This window comes from Natrix helvetica (assembly GCF_964273705.1).
Source record: "Natrix helvetica genome assembly, chromosome: 3".
NCBI classification, from domain to species: domain Eukaryota; kingdom Metazoa; phylum Chordata; class Lepidosauria; order Squamata; family Natricidae; genus Natrix; species Natrix helvetica.
Window position 1 is genome coordinate 65,844,568 of NC_138549.1, and position 19,443 is coordinate 65,864,010.

The 19,443-nt window shown below is 36.7% G+C and overlaps 1 protein-coding gene across 6 annotated transcripts in view; it reads left to right on the forward strand.

The window, feature by feature from the left end:
* SOAT1 (sterol O-acyltransferase 1) overlaps positions 1-19,443 on the forward strand; it is a 51,133-nt gene that overhangs the window by 26,778 nt on the left and 4,912 nt on the right. For 5 of the 6 annotated variants that reach the window (XM_081947691.1, XM_081947693.1, XM_081947690.1 and 2 more), the window contains 9 exons: positions 116-174; positions 1,497-1,627; positions 1,719-1,778; positions 5,858-5,965; positions 6,566-6,848; positions 12,735-12,813; positions 13,536-13,617; positions 17,205-17,250; positions 18,518-18,647. In XM_081947691.1, coding sequence (XP_081803817.1) covers positions 116-174; positions 1,497-1,627; positions 1,719-1,778; positions 5,858-5,965; positions 6,566-6,848; positions 12,735-12,813; positions 13,536-13,617; positions 17,205-17,250; positions 18,518-18,647 — 978 coding nt within the window. The remainder of the gene's footprint in view (positions 1-115; positions 175-1,496; positions 1,628-1,718; positions 1,779-5,857; positions 5,966-6,565; positions 6,849-12,734; positions 12,814-13,535; positions 13,618-17,204; positions 17,251-18,517; positions 18,648-19,443) is intronic. The other variant, XM_081947694.1, reaches the window with a different exon arrangement.

Genomic DNA, 19,443 nt, shown 5'->3' on the forward strand with positions numbered 1-19,443 from the left:
TAGCAACTTTTAGATATATTTTTTCCTGCATGGATGTTATAGTTATGTTTTCAGGATATGTAGTAAAGTATGGTTACTGTTTGGAGATGACAAAGCATGGTTTGTTTTTCCTTAGGTCGAATTGATGTTGATCATGCAATAACAAGAAAGATGCGACTCTTAACAGAAGCAGAGGTAAATAAATGCCACCAACAAATTTTGGGGGGTTATATATTGCTCTGCCTATCTGTTTACAAGCAAGTTAGCCTGTTGTCAGATTCCCCAGTCTCATGTTCTAAGAGCTATTAATTGCAATTCTCAGAATTTCCATTGACCATGTTACATAGAAATTGTGGGGATCTGAGGGAATTACATTGCTACTGGAGGCTGCTGTACAGGTAGACCTCAACTTACAACCACAATTGAGCACAAAATTTATGTTGATAAGTGAGACATTTGTTAAGTGTGCTTTGTCCCATTTTACAACTTTTCTTGCCACAGTTGTTAAGTGAATCATTGCAGCTGTTAAGTTAGTAACCCCATTGTTAAGTGAACCTGGCTCCCCCATTGTCTTTGCTTGTCAGAAGGTTGCAAAAGCTGATCACATGACCTTGGGACACTGCAACCATCATAAATATGAAGCAGTTGCCAAGTGTCTGAGTTTTGACCACATGGCCATGGGAATGCTGCAATGCTCTTAAGTGTGAAAAACGATCATAAGCCACTTTTTTCAGTGCCATTGTAACTTTGAATGGTCAGTAAATGAACTGTTGTATGTCAAGAACTACCTGTATTAGAAATGGCCACTTTTTAAATGGAAAAAAAATGGCAATTTGACTTTTAGATCGGTAAAAATAAGCGGCTCGTGTTTTTATTGTTTTATGAGGAGAGTTAGATGGCAGCGGTTGGTCAAACAAAAAAGTTTTTTTTAAAAAATCCCTGCCTTTTGTGAACTTACTGAACTTGAAAGTTGAAATTCCTGGTTTGTTTGTTTTTGGCAGATCACAAGCCAAAGTTAAACATTAACCTTTTCTCCTTTTGTTTTAGAATAAGGGGCTGACTATTGTTTTTCTTCTTCTGTTACAAAGTAATTCTGCATCAAAACAAAAAGTTCTATGAATGCATAAACATTCTAAATGAAAGGTTTTGATTGCTTTAGCTCTTCTTAAATTCAAAGAGTTAAGGGATTAAAAGTCACAATAGTGTAGGCATCTGACTCTTTAGTGACAGACTTAATTTATAATTATTGTATATATGTGTGAAATATGTAAGTATGGAAGACAACTAATTATATACTAATGCTAATATTCCAGAAGATCTCTCAGCTAATAATTTTCACTTATTTGGGAAAAATTTTCTCAAGAGCTCCTTCTGAATGTTTTGTGTCACAGTTACAGTTAGTGTGGGTAGGAAAGATCCCATATTAAGAATGTTTGAGCAAGCATTTGTTTGGGTGAGATGTTGCTTTAAGTGATTGTGATTTTTTAAATTATATTCTTTCTCTCAAATTTTATCAGCAGTTGAAGCCAGCATTCATGAAGGGCATGGAGAAGCATTTTACTGAAGTTGTCAATGGTTTGGTTGCAAATTCTGTGCTGCTGGAATCTTCCCCAGCTGCTTTTCCAGAGAAAGACAGTCTCAAAATCAAGTATGTTGGTTCTTCACTCAGTAGACTTGATTTCTTATTTGATTTCTTTACTTTTGTCTTTTTTTAATAGTGCCTGTTCCTTTCTTCACAGGGGAACAAGAGCACCTCCAGAACTTGGAAAAGTTTTTATTCCCAGAAAGTCTCTCTTGGAGTGAGTATCTTTAATGAGTTTGTATAATACAGTAGTACTAATGCTAAAGTTACTATTGCTTCATTCCACTTTGGAAATGTGATTAAAGCTCTCCAGTTTCTGTGTAAATGTCACTTGTCTCATTTTTATCCTCTTTTACATCATTTTTTTTATTAACCATCTTGGCTGAAACTAGGCATTTGGTTAGCTATGGTGTGCCTAGAGTTCCATATACTCACTGCTTTTCCTTTTTTCCTTAAAGCTGGTCTCCTGTCTAGATCAGAGGTGGTATTCAGCAAGTTATGTCCAGTAGTGCAAATTTTGAGTATTTTGGAGAACCAGTAAATACCACCTCTGACTGGCTCCCCCCCCCTTCTATTCTCTGCCTCTCAAGTCCCAGCTGATCAGGAGGAAATGCGGATTTTGCAGTAGCCTTCCCCTGGAATGGGCAGAGAATGGAGGTTTTACAGTATCCTTCTCCTGCCACGCCCACCAAGCCACGGCCACAGAATTGGTAGTAAAAAAAAATTTAAGCCCACCACTGGTCTAGATGTATGTATCACTTGGAAGTGACCCCTAGTAGATGGCTATTGGTGGATGCTCTGATAAAATTTACATCAATTAAATAAAGATTCACAATTAGGGAGGAAATGTGTTAGCTAGACTCAAGAACTTCTTGATAGGTAAAGATTGTTCAGAGTCTTAGACAGAAGCTGTTCCTCTATTAACTATCTAATCCCTTAAGGTGCAAATTAAGCATCATTAATTAATGCCACTTCCTATTATATGTACAGGTAGTCTTTACTTACAACTATTAGTTTAGTGACCAAAGTTACAATGGCAGTGAAAAACATGACCATTTTTCACACTTATGACTGTAGCAGCATGGCGTCATCAAAGTAAAGTCAATGAGGAAGACAGATTCAATTCACTAACTTTATTAACTTAACAACTGCAGTGATCCATTTAACAGTGGTAAGAAAGGTCATAAAATGGGTTTTAGAATTGTTTTAATTATTTAATCAGTTTGGGTTTTATATACAGACAGTATGTGTGCGTTGTTTTGTCAGTTGTTCTATGTCATGTCTTGTTGTTTTATACATGGTCTGTACACCGCCCCGAGTCCCTACGGGGAGAGGGGGCGGTCTATAAATCTAATAAAACCTAAACCTAAACCTAAAGCTCACTTAACAACTGTCTTGCTTAGCACAGAAATTTGGGGCTCAATTGTGGTCATAAGTCGAGGATTACCTGTAACTCAAGCTTTATATACAAGCTACAAAAATAGTTGATATAAACATGTGATTATTTGTTCTCCTTTTTCTCACTCTTTTCTTTCCAAGTTAAACTGTAGATAAAGTATGCTTTGATTGTATCTTATCTTAGTTCAGAGGCCAGCTAAAAACATTTCAGGCTATGAGGCTGATAGGTCTGCTGTAAGGTGCCAAATCTTGTATTACCATATTTTTCAGAGTATAAGACGCACTTTTTTTCCTCAAAAAAGAGGCTGAAAATCTGGGTGTGTCTTATACATTGAATACAGCATTTTTTGCCTCCCGCAGCCCCGCCCCTTCACCAAAATGGCCATACATACCCTTATGGAGGCTTTCAGAGAGCTCCTGGGGGCTGGGGAGGGTAGAAATCAGCAAAAAACGGGCTGTTTTTTGCCCCCGCAGCCCCCAGCAGCACTCTATAAGCCTCCATAAGGCTATGCATGCAATTTGTTTTTGACAAAAAAATGGACCCATTTTCACGAAAAACGCACCGTTTTTTGCTCATTCCCCCCCCCCCCCCTAGGAGCACTCTGCAAGCCTCCCCAAGGCTATTCATGCCTTTAAAAAAGGGGCGGCCGTTTTTGTGAAAAATGGGCCATTTTTGGGAGGTTTGCAGAGTGCAAAAACTTTTTTTTTCCTTTTGGAAAGCTCTTTAACTGATTGATGAGAATTACATTGATCAAGTGCTGTGCCAACAGAAAGAAAGTCTTAGGTGCTGCAGATTGTCAGCGATTTCCTTCTCCAGCACATGAATAAATACACTTGGAAACATCTACCTACCTACCTACCCTCTCTCTCTCTCTCTCTCTCTCTCTCTCTCTCTCTCTCTCTCTCTCTCCCTACTACTGTGTTTCACTCCCCCCCCCTCTATCTACCTACCTACCTACCTACCTACCTACCTACCTACTCTCTCTCTTTCGCCCTATCTATCTACTGTATTTCTCTCTCTATCTCTTTCTATTTCTCTCTCTCTATCCCTTTACCTACCTACCTACACCCTCTCTCTCTCCCTACCTACCTACTGTATTTCTCTATCTCTGTATCTCTCTCTCTATCTATCTATCTATCTATCTATCTATCTATCTATCTATCTATCTATCTATCCCTTTATCTACCTACCTACCTACCTACTTACCTACTCTCTCTCTCCCTACCTATCTACTGTATTTCTCTCTCTTTCTCTCCCTTTCTATCCCTCTATCTACCTACCTACTTTTTTAAAAAATTTGCCTCTTCAAAACCTTGGTTCGTCTTATAATCCGGTGCGTCTTATACTCCAAAAATACGGTAAATTAAAAATAGTTATCTTTTTTTAAAAAACCTTTGCTGAAACATGCCATTTGGCTTTCATTTTATAGAAAAAGAAAGGACATTTGCTCAGCACATTAATAGGAAAATGTTTCTATTCCTTCTGGTCTTGAGAGGTAAACATTTCAAGGATACAATCCTGCAGCACTCTCAAGGTCTAGAAGAAATGTAAAAATTCTTGTTGTTATTCTGAGAGACAACATTGATTTCAATCTTACTTCAGTTGAAAAACCAAAATATTGGAAAAGCATGGAAATGAATGGCTCCTTTAGTTTTACAGGTGTTTCATTCATTGGTTTCAATTTTGTTGAAACCTGGGCTTTTAAAGTCTTACCCCTCATTTTCTTCAGATTTTAATAATAAGTTGGGGGGGGGGAGAAAAATGCTCCTTAAAGCCTTCTCATGGCAATTTATAATATATTTGCAATTCAATAATTAAACAAAAAACAAAAATGTTTAGGTATTTTTTGTTGCCTTTGTGTCATTTGGAGGAAATTACAGTAGATGTAATTGTTTTTATAAGTTCAGTGTGTATCAGTTCCTCAACATTTATGAATCATATTAAGTATGAAACAATATTAGTGGTTTCATGCTTCTCTAATGCATCCATTCAAAAGCCATTGTCTGAAGTACTTTCCTGATTTCTAGATTCCTTATTTATCAAAGAGAGGAAAAATGAGAAACTAGGATTACATTTTACAGTCCATCTTATTAGGATGGAAAATTCTAATCTATGTTAAAAGTGATAGTATGGAATATGGCCAGTGATGGGTTCTGGATTCCGTTCCAACCGGTATGGTTGGAATGGCCCCGGAGTCACCCACATGCATGAGCGTGGCATGCGCATGCGTTGTGTCATCAAATGACGCTTCCGCAAGCCTCCATGATGCTCCAGCTGCTCGGCGGAGTGTAGTGCAGGCGCTGTATGCACCATGTGCGTGCGTGGAAGCGCCAAAAGCTTAAAGCACAGGTGAGCGCGGGAGGGCGGGTGGGCCCTCCGGAGCACCGGAACGGAACGGTACCCGGTTCTCCGGGCAGGATCTGGTACGCCCGTACCGGGGTGTGCCGCCTGCAACCCACCACTGGATATGGCCCATTTAATCTTTCACAGGCTGAAGACTTATGGGCAGCATAGATTGCCCCGATGTTTCTTAGCCAGCACTGAGAAAGACAAATCTAGATGTTATTAGGTTAGTGAAGCCTAACATAATTTGGTCTATGGAGTGCAATCTACTTTGAAGGTTTGCTCAACTTTGAAATGTGAGCAATGTCTGGTAGGGAGTAGAATGGGTAGCAATCATTCACTTACGTACTAACTCACACTCACTCACTCATTATTTGTGTGGCCCTTATTCACAAATGTTCTAAGTGCTTAACGATCATTATGAGGGAAGGGAACAAACTAGAAATCTTGTACTTGCAATAATATTTTTAAAGATCATAATGACTAATGTTTTGCCCCTTTTTTCCCTAGAAATTTCCTAATTTGATTTTATCCCATTAAACTTCTTTTCATAGTGAGTTATTTGAAGTGAATCACATCCGGACCATCTACCACATGTTTATTGCTCTCCTTGTTTTGTTCATCCTCAGCACACTTGTAGTGGACTACATTGATGAGGGAAGGTAAGGATGTCTTGAAAATGTTAGCTGGAGGCAGGGTTGGTACTGCATTTTGGCATTGGACACCTGGATCACTGGCAGCTCTTCTCTATTAATGAATAAAATTTGGCGGAAATTACCCACACAACTCTTTTTTGTAGAGGAGGAAAGCTGCAGATAACCCCATGATTATATTTACAGAGATTGTTACAACAAAGGCATGCTGCCAAAGATATGTCCTTGCCAAGGTTCTGCAATCTGTCCTTGAGGTCCTTGGGTACATTTGGATGATACTATGTTGTTTGATATTTTATAGTAGCCTTTCTCAGTGTGGTAACTGCTAATTATGTTGTCTAAGGCTAATAGAAATTGTAGGCCAACATATCTGGTCCACATTGAAGTAATGAAGACTGCTTAATATTATTAGAAGTATCTTAAAAGTTTCTGTCTACTTATGGGTCTTGTATTTTATTTAAAATAATCAGACGTAAAATTATTTTGTCAGTCTTGATTTTAATAGCTCCTAATTCCTTTCCCCCACCCCCAATCACACTCCAAATATTATATTTTTGCCTGGTGAATGAAATTCCATTAACATTTTTGTTTTCTTTGATTTTTTTGAAGGCTTGTGCTAGAATTTGATTTCCTCGTTTACTCTTTTGGCAAAATTTCTATCGTCGTTCCAACTTGGCTTTGCATGTTCTTCTCCACGTTACTTGTGCCGTATGCCCTCTTTGTCCGGTGGGCCCAGGGGTTCCATAGCTCCTCCCACAAGATCATCCGTTCCACTTTATTTGGGGCACTGTTTGTGATTTTCCAAACAGTTTGTCTTGGATTTGGACCAACTTACACTGTATTGGTTTATGATCTACCGCCAGCCTCTCGTTTTATAATTATACTTGAACAGGTGAGTTTCATTATTTGCAAAGTGGATGTAAGGAACTGGACTTGTAGCTTTTAAAATCTTAATGCATAAATCTTTTTTCTGCAGAAGTATGTAGATTATTAGAGGAAAACAAGTACAAATTCTCCTTTTGTATGTGGTTGGAATGCTGTTTTTTATCCATTTAAAAATAAAAATATCAATCAAAATAGCTTATTTTTAACCAGGGGTTATTGGGAAAAATCTAGCATTTAGCAGAAAATCCCAATGTTCATCTCCAAAAATACCATATGACAAATATGTGAAGTTCAAAAGGAATACCTACAAAATTTTGTCTCTGAAAGATGTCAATATGTCAACCATGAAAGTAAAATGATATCTTACTTGTATGGTTAGAACCCAATGAGTTAATGGAGAAAATAAAAGTAAAGGTAAATATTAACTGAAATATTGATTTCTATAGTTAGAGAGATAAAAGTAACATTTTAATGGAAACAACAATCCCCTAGGATTATATTTGTTTATCACTTTAAAAAACTAGAAAAAGACAAAACATAATAATAGTTATATAATGCAAATACATAGAAAAACTATGCATAAAAAGCCAACAATTTGTGTTAATTTTCCAATTTGGGCATCTTGGTTATATATATATAGAGCACCTTTGTTTGGATGGATAGTATTAGAGTCTAGAACTCAATTGTGTTCGTAGGTTTAGCTCTAGGACAATGATAGCTAACCTTTTTGTCACTGCATGCCAAACGCGTGTACGTGTACCCACAATGCAATGCGTGCGCTCACCCCCACACACCCCATCCCATGCGGGCCCCGACATCCGTCCATGCCCACATGACCCGCTAGTGCTCCCCCAACCTCCCCATGCATGCCTGTGTGACACCCCCCCTCATGTTCCCCTCCACATGCATGGCAGAGATCCGAAAACCAGCTGGACAGCAGAAGGTATGCGTGCATGTGTGGTGAAACTGAGCTGGGGCGACAGCTTGCGTGCCCGCAGAGAGGGCTCTGCGTGCCACCTGTGGCACACGTGCCATAGGTTTTCCATCACAGTTCTAGGATCACCCAGAGGAATTTTCTGTGCATCTGGTGGATAAATTTGCCTGAATTTGTTCCCAGTTGAAGGCCAAGAGTGGTGTAGGCCTATGGAGATGTCTAGGGAATTGACTTACCTGGTTATCTGGGAACAGTTTGATCCTGTTGGACCCAAGGATATGGAAACAGTTCTTGGGACATGATCATCTTTGAACACGATCCATGCTTTTCTGGCTGTTCAAGGCCACCTGTGGCTAGATTAATTCATCCTTAAGGGACAGGGTTTCTCAGCACCCTTGAAAAAAGGTCTTTGTGAGTCGTCTTCTCAAGAAGCTATCAGTGAATTCCCAATGCTGGTTAGTTTTTGTCCAGTCTTCTGCCTCTCCTTTTTAGGGAATATAGTTTTTTTTCTTTTTTTCAAAGAATTTTTTATTTTATTTTATTCTCTTACATATTATTTTAAATATACCTTCATATAATTGTTATTCTTTGTATTTATCATTCTTATACATTTATTATTTCACTTAACAAGTTATAATGTACATTTTGGGTTGCTTTATTTACCATCTCTTCCTTCTTTTGTAATACCGCCTTATTTCCCCTTTCTTTTCCCCCTCCCTCCCTTCTCTACTTCCCTCCTTCCGCCTCTCCTTCCCCTTCCTTCTTCCCTTGCCTTTCTCCTACTCCTGTTCTTCCCCTTCCTACCCTCTCTCCTCCTCTTTTTCTCCCTTTCATCCTCCTCTCCTTACCTCTTTCTTCTTTCCCCCATCTTCCTTTTGTTCTCTCCTCCTTTCTTCCTTTTTAGGGAATATAGTTGAGGAGGGGTATTGCAGCTCCAGAGGATTCTGGATGAAATGGATTATCTGAATCCCTTTTAGTGGGATTTCAGGCTCGGATATGAGACAGAAATAGCACTTATTGTTCTTTTGAGGGATCTCTTGTGGGAGGTGGATGGATCCATCCTCACTTTTCTTGACCTCTTGGCAGCTTTTGATTCTATTGATCATGGCATCCTTTTAGTTGGCGGCAGGATTTTAGGGGTAGAAGACAGCCTTTTCTGTCTCTGTCTTCTCTTTGGAATGTCTTGTCCTCAGAGGTGAGGTGCCCCCCCCAAGAGTATGAAGACCTGATTCTGCTAATTGGTGTGGCGATTGAAGAGTGGCTTGCAACCCTGTGGGTGGGTGGTAGCCACCTTTTAACTCACTTTTTTTAAACTTTACTTTTATTCTGTTCTCCACTCTGTTTTAATTTTGCTTTTAGATATGTCACTTTGATGTGGTTTTATGGTTTGTATTTGTAAAATACTAGAGCCACTCGGATAATGAGAGGTGTGTGACTAAGTAGTGAACTATATAAACATGACTGTGAAGAAGCTAAAATTTTGAGAGGATAATATTCTTTTTTTATAAAGAATTTTTTTGAATAAACACAAACAGACAAAACACACACAAAAAACCAACACAAAACCATTTCCACTACAAATTGTAGAAAGTGTGTCGATTGGTTACAAAAACTTCCATGCATCCCTTCCACAGTCATCACCTACAATTCATATCAAATCATATACTTTAAATATATTATATATTACTATCATCATACCTCAACCTTCATTTGACTAGAATTGTTTTTATGTCCTTTTATATAAAATATTCCAGATTTAAAGCAAAACCACATAATGGCATTCCATTAGCTCTTCCCAATATCATCGAGTAATATTACATCTTTATAACCTGTTCTAAATAAAAGTTGGTTATATTTAATAACAGAGTTTCTAAACCTCCTTTCATAGTCACCATTTGCAATTCATATCAAATTTCCTCTTATTAAACCAATACATATATATGCATTATTATCATTATCAATCAATTATTTAACTGTATCCATTATCACTTCATTTTATACATAATGCTCTAAATTTAACTAAATTTGCCTTGATTTTTTTATTATAAGCTTTCATTACATCAACCTGTGTCTTTCCAGTAATAGTGCAGTCTTATGTCTCTTGCCATTTCTGGAATTAGTATTCTGGTTATTTCCTTAGTAAGTTTTGTATGGACTTCTCTTCGCAACTTATTGCTTATTGCATATCTTGTATAAGCTCAAAACCCTCCATCTGCTTCTTCGATCAGCTTATCTTTGGTTATCACTAGTGCGTCTGACAAAATTTCTCTCCTTACCTCCATCAATTTTTCTCTTTTCTTCTTCTATACTTTGAAATCTGGGGTAGACCTCCAGTCCATCTATGTTCTCCAATCTCTTCTCAATTTTCTCTGTTACTTCTAATAATTTTTGAATTTCAAACATAATCTTTTGCAATGTTAAGGTTTCTTTTTCATGTTGTGCCATTCTTCCAACTTGTAAACACTGCCACTCTGGCATTCAATTTTTTTTATTAAATTCAAAGCAAGTTCAGTTATTATCTTTGTTTTCACTCCACTCCAGCCATCAATAAAGCTCCCGAAGAGCACCTGTATAAACAACCCATGCTCTTCTCACTGTCATTCTCTGTAAACAAGCCAAGGAACCTTGCAATGCAAAGTCAAATGATCAAAGAGAAAAAAGAAAAGACAACACCTCCAAGCCTTCCAAGCCTCCAGCCTCCAAGTGGCAGTGTTACTTCCTTTGTTATTACAGCCCTCTTTGTATTCCTTCTATATCTTCTTTATATTCCAGGCTTAAAGAAAACAAAATTCTGAAATGGGGCAAAAAAAAAAACACACCATCCAATCCAGCATTATAAAAATAAGGAAAAAGATTTTAATCCATATGTATAAAAAAAAAGAATATAAAAAGTAGAAAAAGAAAAACTAACTCAATTAAAAGAATAGGAAACATTTGCAAAAGTTCCATCCATAAAAGAAAAATTTTAAAAAAGGATGACACTAATGTAGCTTAATTTCGCCGCTTGTTCTCTTCTGTTTTCAAATTTAATTTAGCTTTTAATTTTTTTGGGGGGGGTAATAGTCTCTTTTATAATAATAAGATTTCCTCATCAGATGGACACACTTTCTCTTTCCGTTTTCCTCCTGTTCCGGAGGTGACCCAACTTCAGCAGCTTCAATGGCTGCGCTTCTGTCGTTGGCAAAAAGAGATTCTCCTGGATCAATCAGGGACTTTGTGATGTCCCTGAGATCAGCAGGACGTACTCTTCCCTGTCACCGTCTCTTTGGGATGGTTTAGGTCCAAAAGGACCATCCAGCTGCAAAAGTATCAACTGTGATCTTGGAGCTCCAAGATCGCATGTCGCGTCGTTGTGACTTCAGCTCCTCCTCTAGAGGATAATATTCTTTTGAACTATATACCTAGTATATGGAATTTGACCACTAGATTATGTAAATAGATTCTCCATGTCCTTAACTATGGCTTAAAAAACTAAAATTGCAACATTAGAAAGATAAATGTATGGCCCCATTCACTCAATGGATTGAAGATCTTGCTACCTGTGAGTGGTTTCTCTACAGACAATTAGTCATTGATTTTGTACAGACGAATATAATGAAATATGGAACTCATTTATATAAAATACAATAGGTTAAAAACAATCATAGTTATATAAATGTAGCAAAATTTAATATATGTACTTGAATAATATTTATACTACATATGTATATATAAATTTGTAACTTAATTGCTAAAATGATGTATAGGTAGTAGTCCTCGCCTTACAGAAGTTCACTTAGTGACTATTTGTCACTGAAGTTACAAGTTACAACAGCACTAAAAAAAGCGACCTATGACCATTTTTCACACTTATGACTATTGCAGCATCTCCATGATCACATGACTACATTCGTATGCTTGACAGCAGACTCACATTTATGACAGTTGCAGTGTCCCAGGGACACATGATCCCCTTTGGCGACCTTCTGACAAGCAAATTCAATGGGGAAAGTAGATTCATTTAACAACCGTGTTATTAATTTAACAACTGCGGTGATTCACTTAACAACTGTGGCAAGAAAGGTGGTAAAATGGGGCAATTGTATTTTTTCATTTTTAAGCACTTTTTATGTGTAGTTTTTGTATGTATTTGCATTAAAAATAATCCCTAGATTTTCTTAACTACATTATAATTGCATACCATTGGGGAGTTAGCTTCTTGATCTTTTTACTTTATCATTGGATAGACAGTTTTATTGTTTGTATGTGCATATACACATCTTTTATTTATCTACATAATTCAAGTAATTACAGAAACCATTATAACCACAATTGTGGTTGTGTGATGTCTTGATATGATGTCAGGGGGGTTGGTTCCTATTTTAGTCTACAGGATTTCCTGCATCAAAACCTGGAGCGTGTTGGAACATATTTAGAAGATGTTGGAATAGAATTATAAATTTGATCCGTATTTAGGAGTAATCCTAGTTTGAAATGAGGACTGACAATCTTAGGGTACAAGGAAGAGAAGACACTTGCAGTCTGGATTTTCCCCACTATCATTCCATTTCAGTACAATAGCCATAATTTTATTAATATAGTTTTGGAAAGAATGATACATTTTAAAGATACGAATGTTATTCTGTTGTATTCAAGCATTTGGAATGTATTTATACATGAACTCTGGATTTATTAAGTAACTAGTGCAGCAAAACATGTACTCTTTTGTGGAAAGACAACAGTATGCTGAATTTACACTCCTGGATGAATAGCATCTGCTTGTGTGCTGGCCCTTTCTTGATATAACAGAATAACTTTTCAAGATTTTTCCTTGTGATCACGGCTTAATACTATGTTTAAAAATTGAAATTTTGATATATAGTATGTAATTTTTTTTCTCTTACCTCATTTGCATATCTGCCCTTTTCCTTCCATTTTATTATTTTTTTAAATCAATCTTACCTGTCATTTTATTTATAGATACGTTTTGTGATGAAAGCTCACTCTTTTGTCAGGGAGAATGTTCCCCGAATAATCTCTGCTACTCCTCAGAAGTCAAGTGAGTAATTGTCCCTTGTGCTAATTCTAGACAGGTTGTCCTGAACTTGCAACTATTCATTCAGTGACAACAAAATTACAATGGCATTGAAAAAAGTGACTTAAGACCAGTCCTCGCATTTACAACCGACACAGCATACCCCAAATGATCAACATTTTGGTGCTTGGCAACCAGCATATTATTATGAGAGTTACGCCATCACTGTGTACAAACTTTCCAGTCAGTTTCTGACAAGCAATGCTTAATGACTGCATGACACACTTAACAACTGCAGTAACTGACTTAACCATAGCAAAAAATCATAAAACGAGGTACTACTCTCTTAACCACCACCTTGCTTAGCAGTGGAAATTCTGATCCCAATTGTGGTCATAAGTCAAGGATTACTGGTCGCAGGTGTCGGGGATAAAACCTTCTTGTCCTTTTTGCTGTTTTGGGAGTAGCACTCTTATTAGGTGGGACTGGTTTACAGGCCAGTGTTTCTCAACCTCAACAAATTTAAGCTGTGTGGACTTCAACTCCCAGAATTCTGGGAATTAAAGTCTACACAGCTGACTTTTAGAAACACTGATATAGGACTTCAGTCAGGCAGAACAGTATGAAAGAAGCATCATTGTACTCAGAATTAATAAGAGCCAGGAACAAGGTAGAACATGTTTATTTTTGTGCGTATGTTATATGTGCTAGTACCAAACTACTCTTCTGTTTTCTTTTTCCTCCAGATTCTTTTCACCTTCCTAAAGTTTCTCAGTATCTGTATTTTCTTTTTGCTCCCACTCTTATTTACCGAGACGAATATCCCAGGTAATGAATAACTTTGCATGTGGCAATTTCATTTCTGTTGTGAAGGGATTGGTTTTATATGCATTTGCTTGTAGTATTGCTAATTTTTAGCCCAGATGTAACTAGAAAGCCAGCACCAGCCTAGAAAGCAGGAGATTGTGAGTTCTAGTCCCACCTTAGCAATGAAAGCCAACTAGGTGACTTGTGGCTATTCACTCACGATCAGCTCAACCGACCTCACAGAGTTTTTTTTTTTAAAAAAACACATTTTTAAATGTTTTGAACAAACACAAACTGACAGAACAAAAAGCAAAAAACATAAAAGCATCTTCCATTACAAATTATAGAAAGTGTGTCAGTTGGGTTACAAAATTTCTGTGCATCCCTTCCATAGTCATCACTTGCAATACATATCAAATCACATATTTTTAAATCAAATATATTTATATATATTACTATTATTGTACCTCAACCTTCATTTGACTATAGTTGCTTTTATATCCTTTTATATGAAATATTTTAAATCTAAAGTAAAATTATATAATGGCATTCCATTAGATCTTCCTAAAAACATCCAATAACATTACACCTTTATAACATGTTCTAAATAAAAATTAATTATATTTAACAGCAAAGCTTTTAAACCTCCTCTGTCTCCATTTGTAATTTATATAAAATTTCATTTTGTCAAACTAATATATATTGTGTGTATTATCATCATTATTAATCATTTATTTGACTATAACTGTTATCACTTCATTTTATACATAATTCTCTAAATTTAACTAAATTTAACAATTTTATTATACACTTTCATTACATCAACCTGTATCTTTCCAGTAATAGTGCAGTCTTATGTCTTTTGCCATTTGTAGCATTAGTATTCTGATTACTTTCTTAGTAAGTCTTGTATGGACTTCTCTTCGGAAGTTGTTGTTCATTTCATATCTCATGAAAACTGAAAACCCTCCATCTGCTCCTTCCCTCAGCTTGTCTCTGGTTATCACTGGTGCTTCTGTCAAGATTTCTCTCCTTACCTCCATCAATTTTTCTCTCTTTTCTTCTTCTATGCTTTGAAATCTGGGGTAGAGTTCCAATCCATCTATCTCTCCTTTCCATATTCCGCTCTTATCATTTCCAACCATGCTCAATTTGTTGTCAGTATCCACAATTTTCTTATCTGTTTGCTTGTTTTTTTCTTCAATTTTTAGGACTCTGTCCTCCACTTTATTTATTTGATAAAAATCATCAATTTTTCCAACACATTTTTCTGTTTTGTGTTCTATATTCTCCAATCTCGTCTCAATTTTCACTGTTAATACTAATAATTTTTGAATTTCAAACATGATCATTTGCAATGTTAAAGTTTCTTTTTCCTGTTGCATCACTCTTCCAATTTGTAAACACTGCCACTATAGCATTCAAGGCTTTTTATTAAATTTCAAGCAAGTTCATTATAATCTTTCAAGTCAATGTTTTGTCTTCCCTCCAAGCCAGCTGGTGATAGAACTCCTGAAGAACACCTGTGTAAACAAGCTGTGCTCTTCCTACTATCACTCTTGGTAAACAAACTGAGAAACCTTGAAGTGTCAAATGATCAAAGAAAAAAAAAGAAAAACAATGTTTCCAAGCCTCCAGCCTCTAAGTGGAAGTGTTACTTCTTTTCCCTCTTTATATTCCTTTTTATATCTTCTTTATGTTCCAAATTTAAAGAGAAAACAATTCTAAAATGGAGAAAAAAAAACAATCCAATCCAGCATTATAAAAAAAAGAAAATTTTTAATCCATAGGTATAAGAAAGAATAAAAAGTAGAAGAAGAAAAACTAATCCATTCAGTTTAAAAAGTAGGGAACATTTGCAAAAATTCCATCCATAAAAAGAAAAATTAATAAAAGATAACAGACTAAGTTTAATGTAATTTAATTTTGCAGCTTACTCTCTTCTGTCTTCAATTTTAATTTAGCTTTGATTTTTTTGGGGGCAGTCTCTTTCCTAATAATAAAATTTCCTCACCAATTTGACACGCTTTTCTCTTTCCGCTTTCTTTCCGTTCCGGAGCTGTCCCAACTTCAGCAGCTTCAAAGGCTGCGTTTCTGTTGTCGAAAATAAGAGCTTCTCCTGGATCAATCAGGGACTTTGCGGTGTCCCTGAGATCAACAAGTTGTACTCTTCACTATCACCGTCTCTGTAGGACCGTTAGGTCCAAATGGACCGTCCAGCGGCAGAAATATTGACTGCGATCTTGGAGCTCCAAGATCGCATGTCATGTTGTTGCGACGTCAGCTCCTCCTCCCCATATCACAGAGTTCTTGTTGTGGGGAAAATAGGAGGAGAAAGGTGTGTTGAATATGTTTCACTGATTTGAGTTATTTGTAAAAAAAATTAAAAAATTAAAGGGATACAAATAAATAAATACAACTGCTTGTTGATTTTTTTCTTTAGATGTAATTTTTACTACAAATTTTAATTGCAATAATAAAAACTAACACAAACTAAATCTACAGAAACAGAATAGTATGAAGAAAATGTACAAGAAAAAACTGTGATAAAATATGTAAAGAATTTACTTTCAAACTACAGCACAACTCTAAACAAATTTAGAAACCTTTCACCCATTACATACCGTAGTTACAAACAGATACTTCTTCATCCCATGTCCCATGCCTTATCAATAAACAAATGTATAAAACATCAACTTTTTAATTCCAATATCTGCAAATTGTTTATCCCATTGTATATTAAAGAGTTGCAGACAATCAAATATGCTCATGACTGGAATGGAGCTTGCCCATTATGGTTGCAAGTTGTGATGGTCATTAAGTGAAGTAATCATGTGATAACCTCACTTAATGACCACCATTCCTGCTCTCTCTGATGCAATCATTAAGCAGAGAATTGAGTTCTTTAGGGGTGGAGGAAGCCTTGGGACATCTAGCAGCAGCCCTGGACTGCTTGCCCAAGACCTCCCAGGGCTTCCCTCACCCCCTGAGATACCCCATGTGGTGCTTCCCACCCCACAGGATCCCCACAGGCCTTGAGCCTGCTTTCACCCCAATGGATGTCTTCAGGCCTTGGGCTAAGCGACTGGTTATAGATTACTTTATTTTTTATCATAACTTTTGAATTAAATACGTTTTGCAACCACGTTAGCAAACATACTTTTTATGAGCAAAGCAAAATTGCTCCACATTTCCTTTGTTCCACCCATGCTTTCAGTCCCCCAAAATGATGTTGAACTTTGATTATTAATTGGTTATATGAAGCCTTCAGGTCTTCTTTCCATATTCTTCTTCCTATATATTTCTACCAGCATTGTTTATTCGTTTAATTACTTTAAAAAAAAATCAAAGTATAACAATATCAATAATGACTTGTCAGATTCAGAATAAAACATGCACAATGTTTTGAGGAACAATGTCATACTGATTAAATAAATACATTATATTATTGAAATATTGGGATATATTATTATGTTGCAATTGAATTTATATTGTGTTTCCTACAATCAGTATCTAGGTAGTGCACTTAATTATACTTGCTAAAAATATGGCGTGGAATAATACCAAACCGTTTGAGAACTGAAAATGTGATATCATATTCTTTTTAGAACGCCCACAATAAGATGGAGCTATCTGGCTACCAAGATTGCACAGGTTAGTGACTTTTCTTTACATGACATTTCCTGGATGGAAAACATTCCTTAGACATAAAGGCACTTATTAGCTGTCTTGCTTGTGTATATCTATATCACTTTATATACCCCTGCTATAAATCAGAGCCTGTTTTGCTGCCTAGTAAATATGTGGCTTCTCTCAGGTAAGTCGAATTGCTTATTACAAGCCCAACATAAGATGCTGGCTTATTCTAGCCTTCCATGGTGTGGAGCCCTCTAGATATGTTGAAATTACAACCAGAATTGGAACCTTTGTATTATTTTGAAATCGGCAAAAAGAAAATGGTTCAGATTCTTCATTGAACAGTTTCTGAATTTATTTCCAGAACCAGTCCTTCAGCATTCATTTTCAGAGTCTTCAGAAACTATAGAAATAGTACTAGAAAATGTTTAGAACCATCTTGGTTTTCAAAGCAACTGTTTGTTTCATATATTGAGTATACTAAATATTCATCCAGATCCTGAGAAAATGCACATGTATATAGTAATACTAATAAAGAGCTGGGGATCCATAGCTATTATCCTGCAGCAAAGCTGAGGAATTAAAAAAAAAGAATATCTCCCCACTCCCATCAGTTCTGGCAACTTTGCTAGTCATATGTGGGAAGGGTTCCCTTAATAACTAGACTCTCCTTCTTTTCCCATTTTTGGTTTTTCTTTCTTTAGTCCCCTTAGTTAACTCCCGTGGCAACTAAAATTATAGATAGTAACTCACTGTTGAGTTCACACCATCATTTGCTCATATGTCCAGACCACCAACATACATGTGGAAGGATGATCAGAAGCCTTCTGCCACTTTTTCTTTTGCCTACTGAGAACCCTCAAAGCCCACCAGAGGCAACTTATAGAAAGCCTCTCCAGAACATGGAATTGTAGCCTAAGGCAACTGGAGAGGTTTAGGTTCTCTAATTTTCTTTGTTTATAGAAGTATATTTTCCACCATTCTGTCTACCTCTAGAACAGTGTTTCTCAAACTTGGTGACTTTAAGTCCTGTGGACTTCAACTCCCAGAATTCCCCAGCCAGCTATGCTGGCTGGGGGATTCTGGGAGTTGAAGTCCACAGGACTTAAAGTCGCCAAGTTTGAGAAACACTGCTCTAGAACAATTAGATTCTAAGCAGCAGTAAAATAAACGAAAGTCACTTGAGGGAGATGGATGGTCAACAGTTTTTTTTTTTTAATTTGCCCTGTGCTTCCTTCCAAATTTCTCTGATTGTCAACTGATTTTGGTTTTCCCTCTTGTGTAGATTCTCGGTTCATTGTTCTATGCTTACTACATATTTGTAAGACTCTGTATTCCAACGTATCGGAATTATAGCCTGGGACACTTCAGTCTACGAGGACTAGTTCTTTGCATCTTCAACTCTATTCTTCCAGGTGAGCTCCTATGAATCAGCCTGTGGGTCTTTCCTTCAAAGCTTTTGAATGCAATGCAGTTACAAATGTAGTATGGCTAACAGACACATGAGGCATGCTAGATGTGTGTTAGCAAATGACCTTTCTGGGATTAGAGGAAATAAGAGAAGACAAGCATTATTTCTTTTATAGGCATTTTGTACGAGAACATTAGCCATGAGTAGCCCTATACTTTTCTAAAATAACTTAAATACAAATAAGCTTCTACATTTTTTGCTCCTATCATTTTCTTGGGCAAATGGGTTCCACCTTTAATTTAGACACTTTAAACACATAAACACTGCTTCTGGATATACCATACCATGGTGCATTAAATTCTGCACCATTTTATGTAGCAGTTGGTCACCAGAGATTTTACATAGAGTGAACCTCTATTTGAAATTGTATTTCAATTACCTATATTTATTTCCCAGAAGCATTTTGCAGTATTCCTTTTTTCATATTTGACTTTCATCCTATTTCCACCATTTGCAGTCTCTCCCATTCTTTCTCCTGCTTTTATATTGACTTCTTCATATAACAGCTTCCTTCTTAACACTTTTTTCTATCCCCTAATTGCTTCTGAGTTACTATAAACTCCGTTCTTGCCGTTTTTCTACACAGGGACAAATTTCCCCCTGTTTCAAATATTCCCAGCCACTAGACGTCCTTCTGCTTGGTCTATAGACATAGGTGGCAGAGCTTTGTGGATGTTCTGCAGAGGAGATGGCCATCACCGTGGCCAGATAATATAACCACCGTGAATATTTTTTCTTGA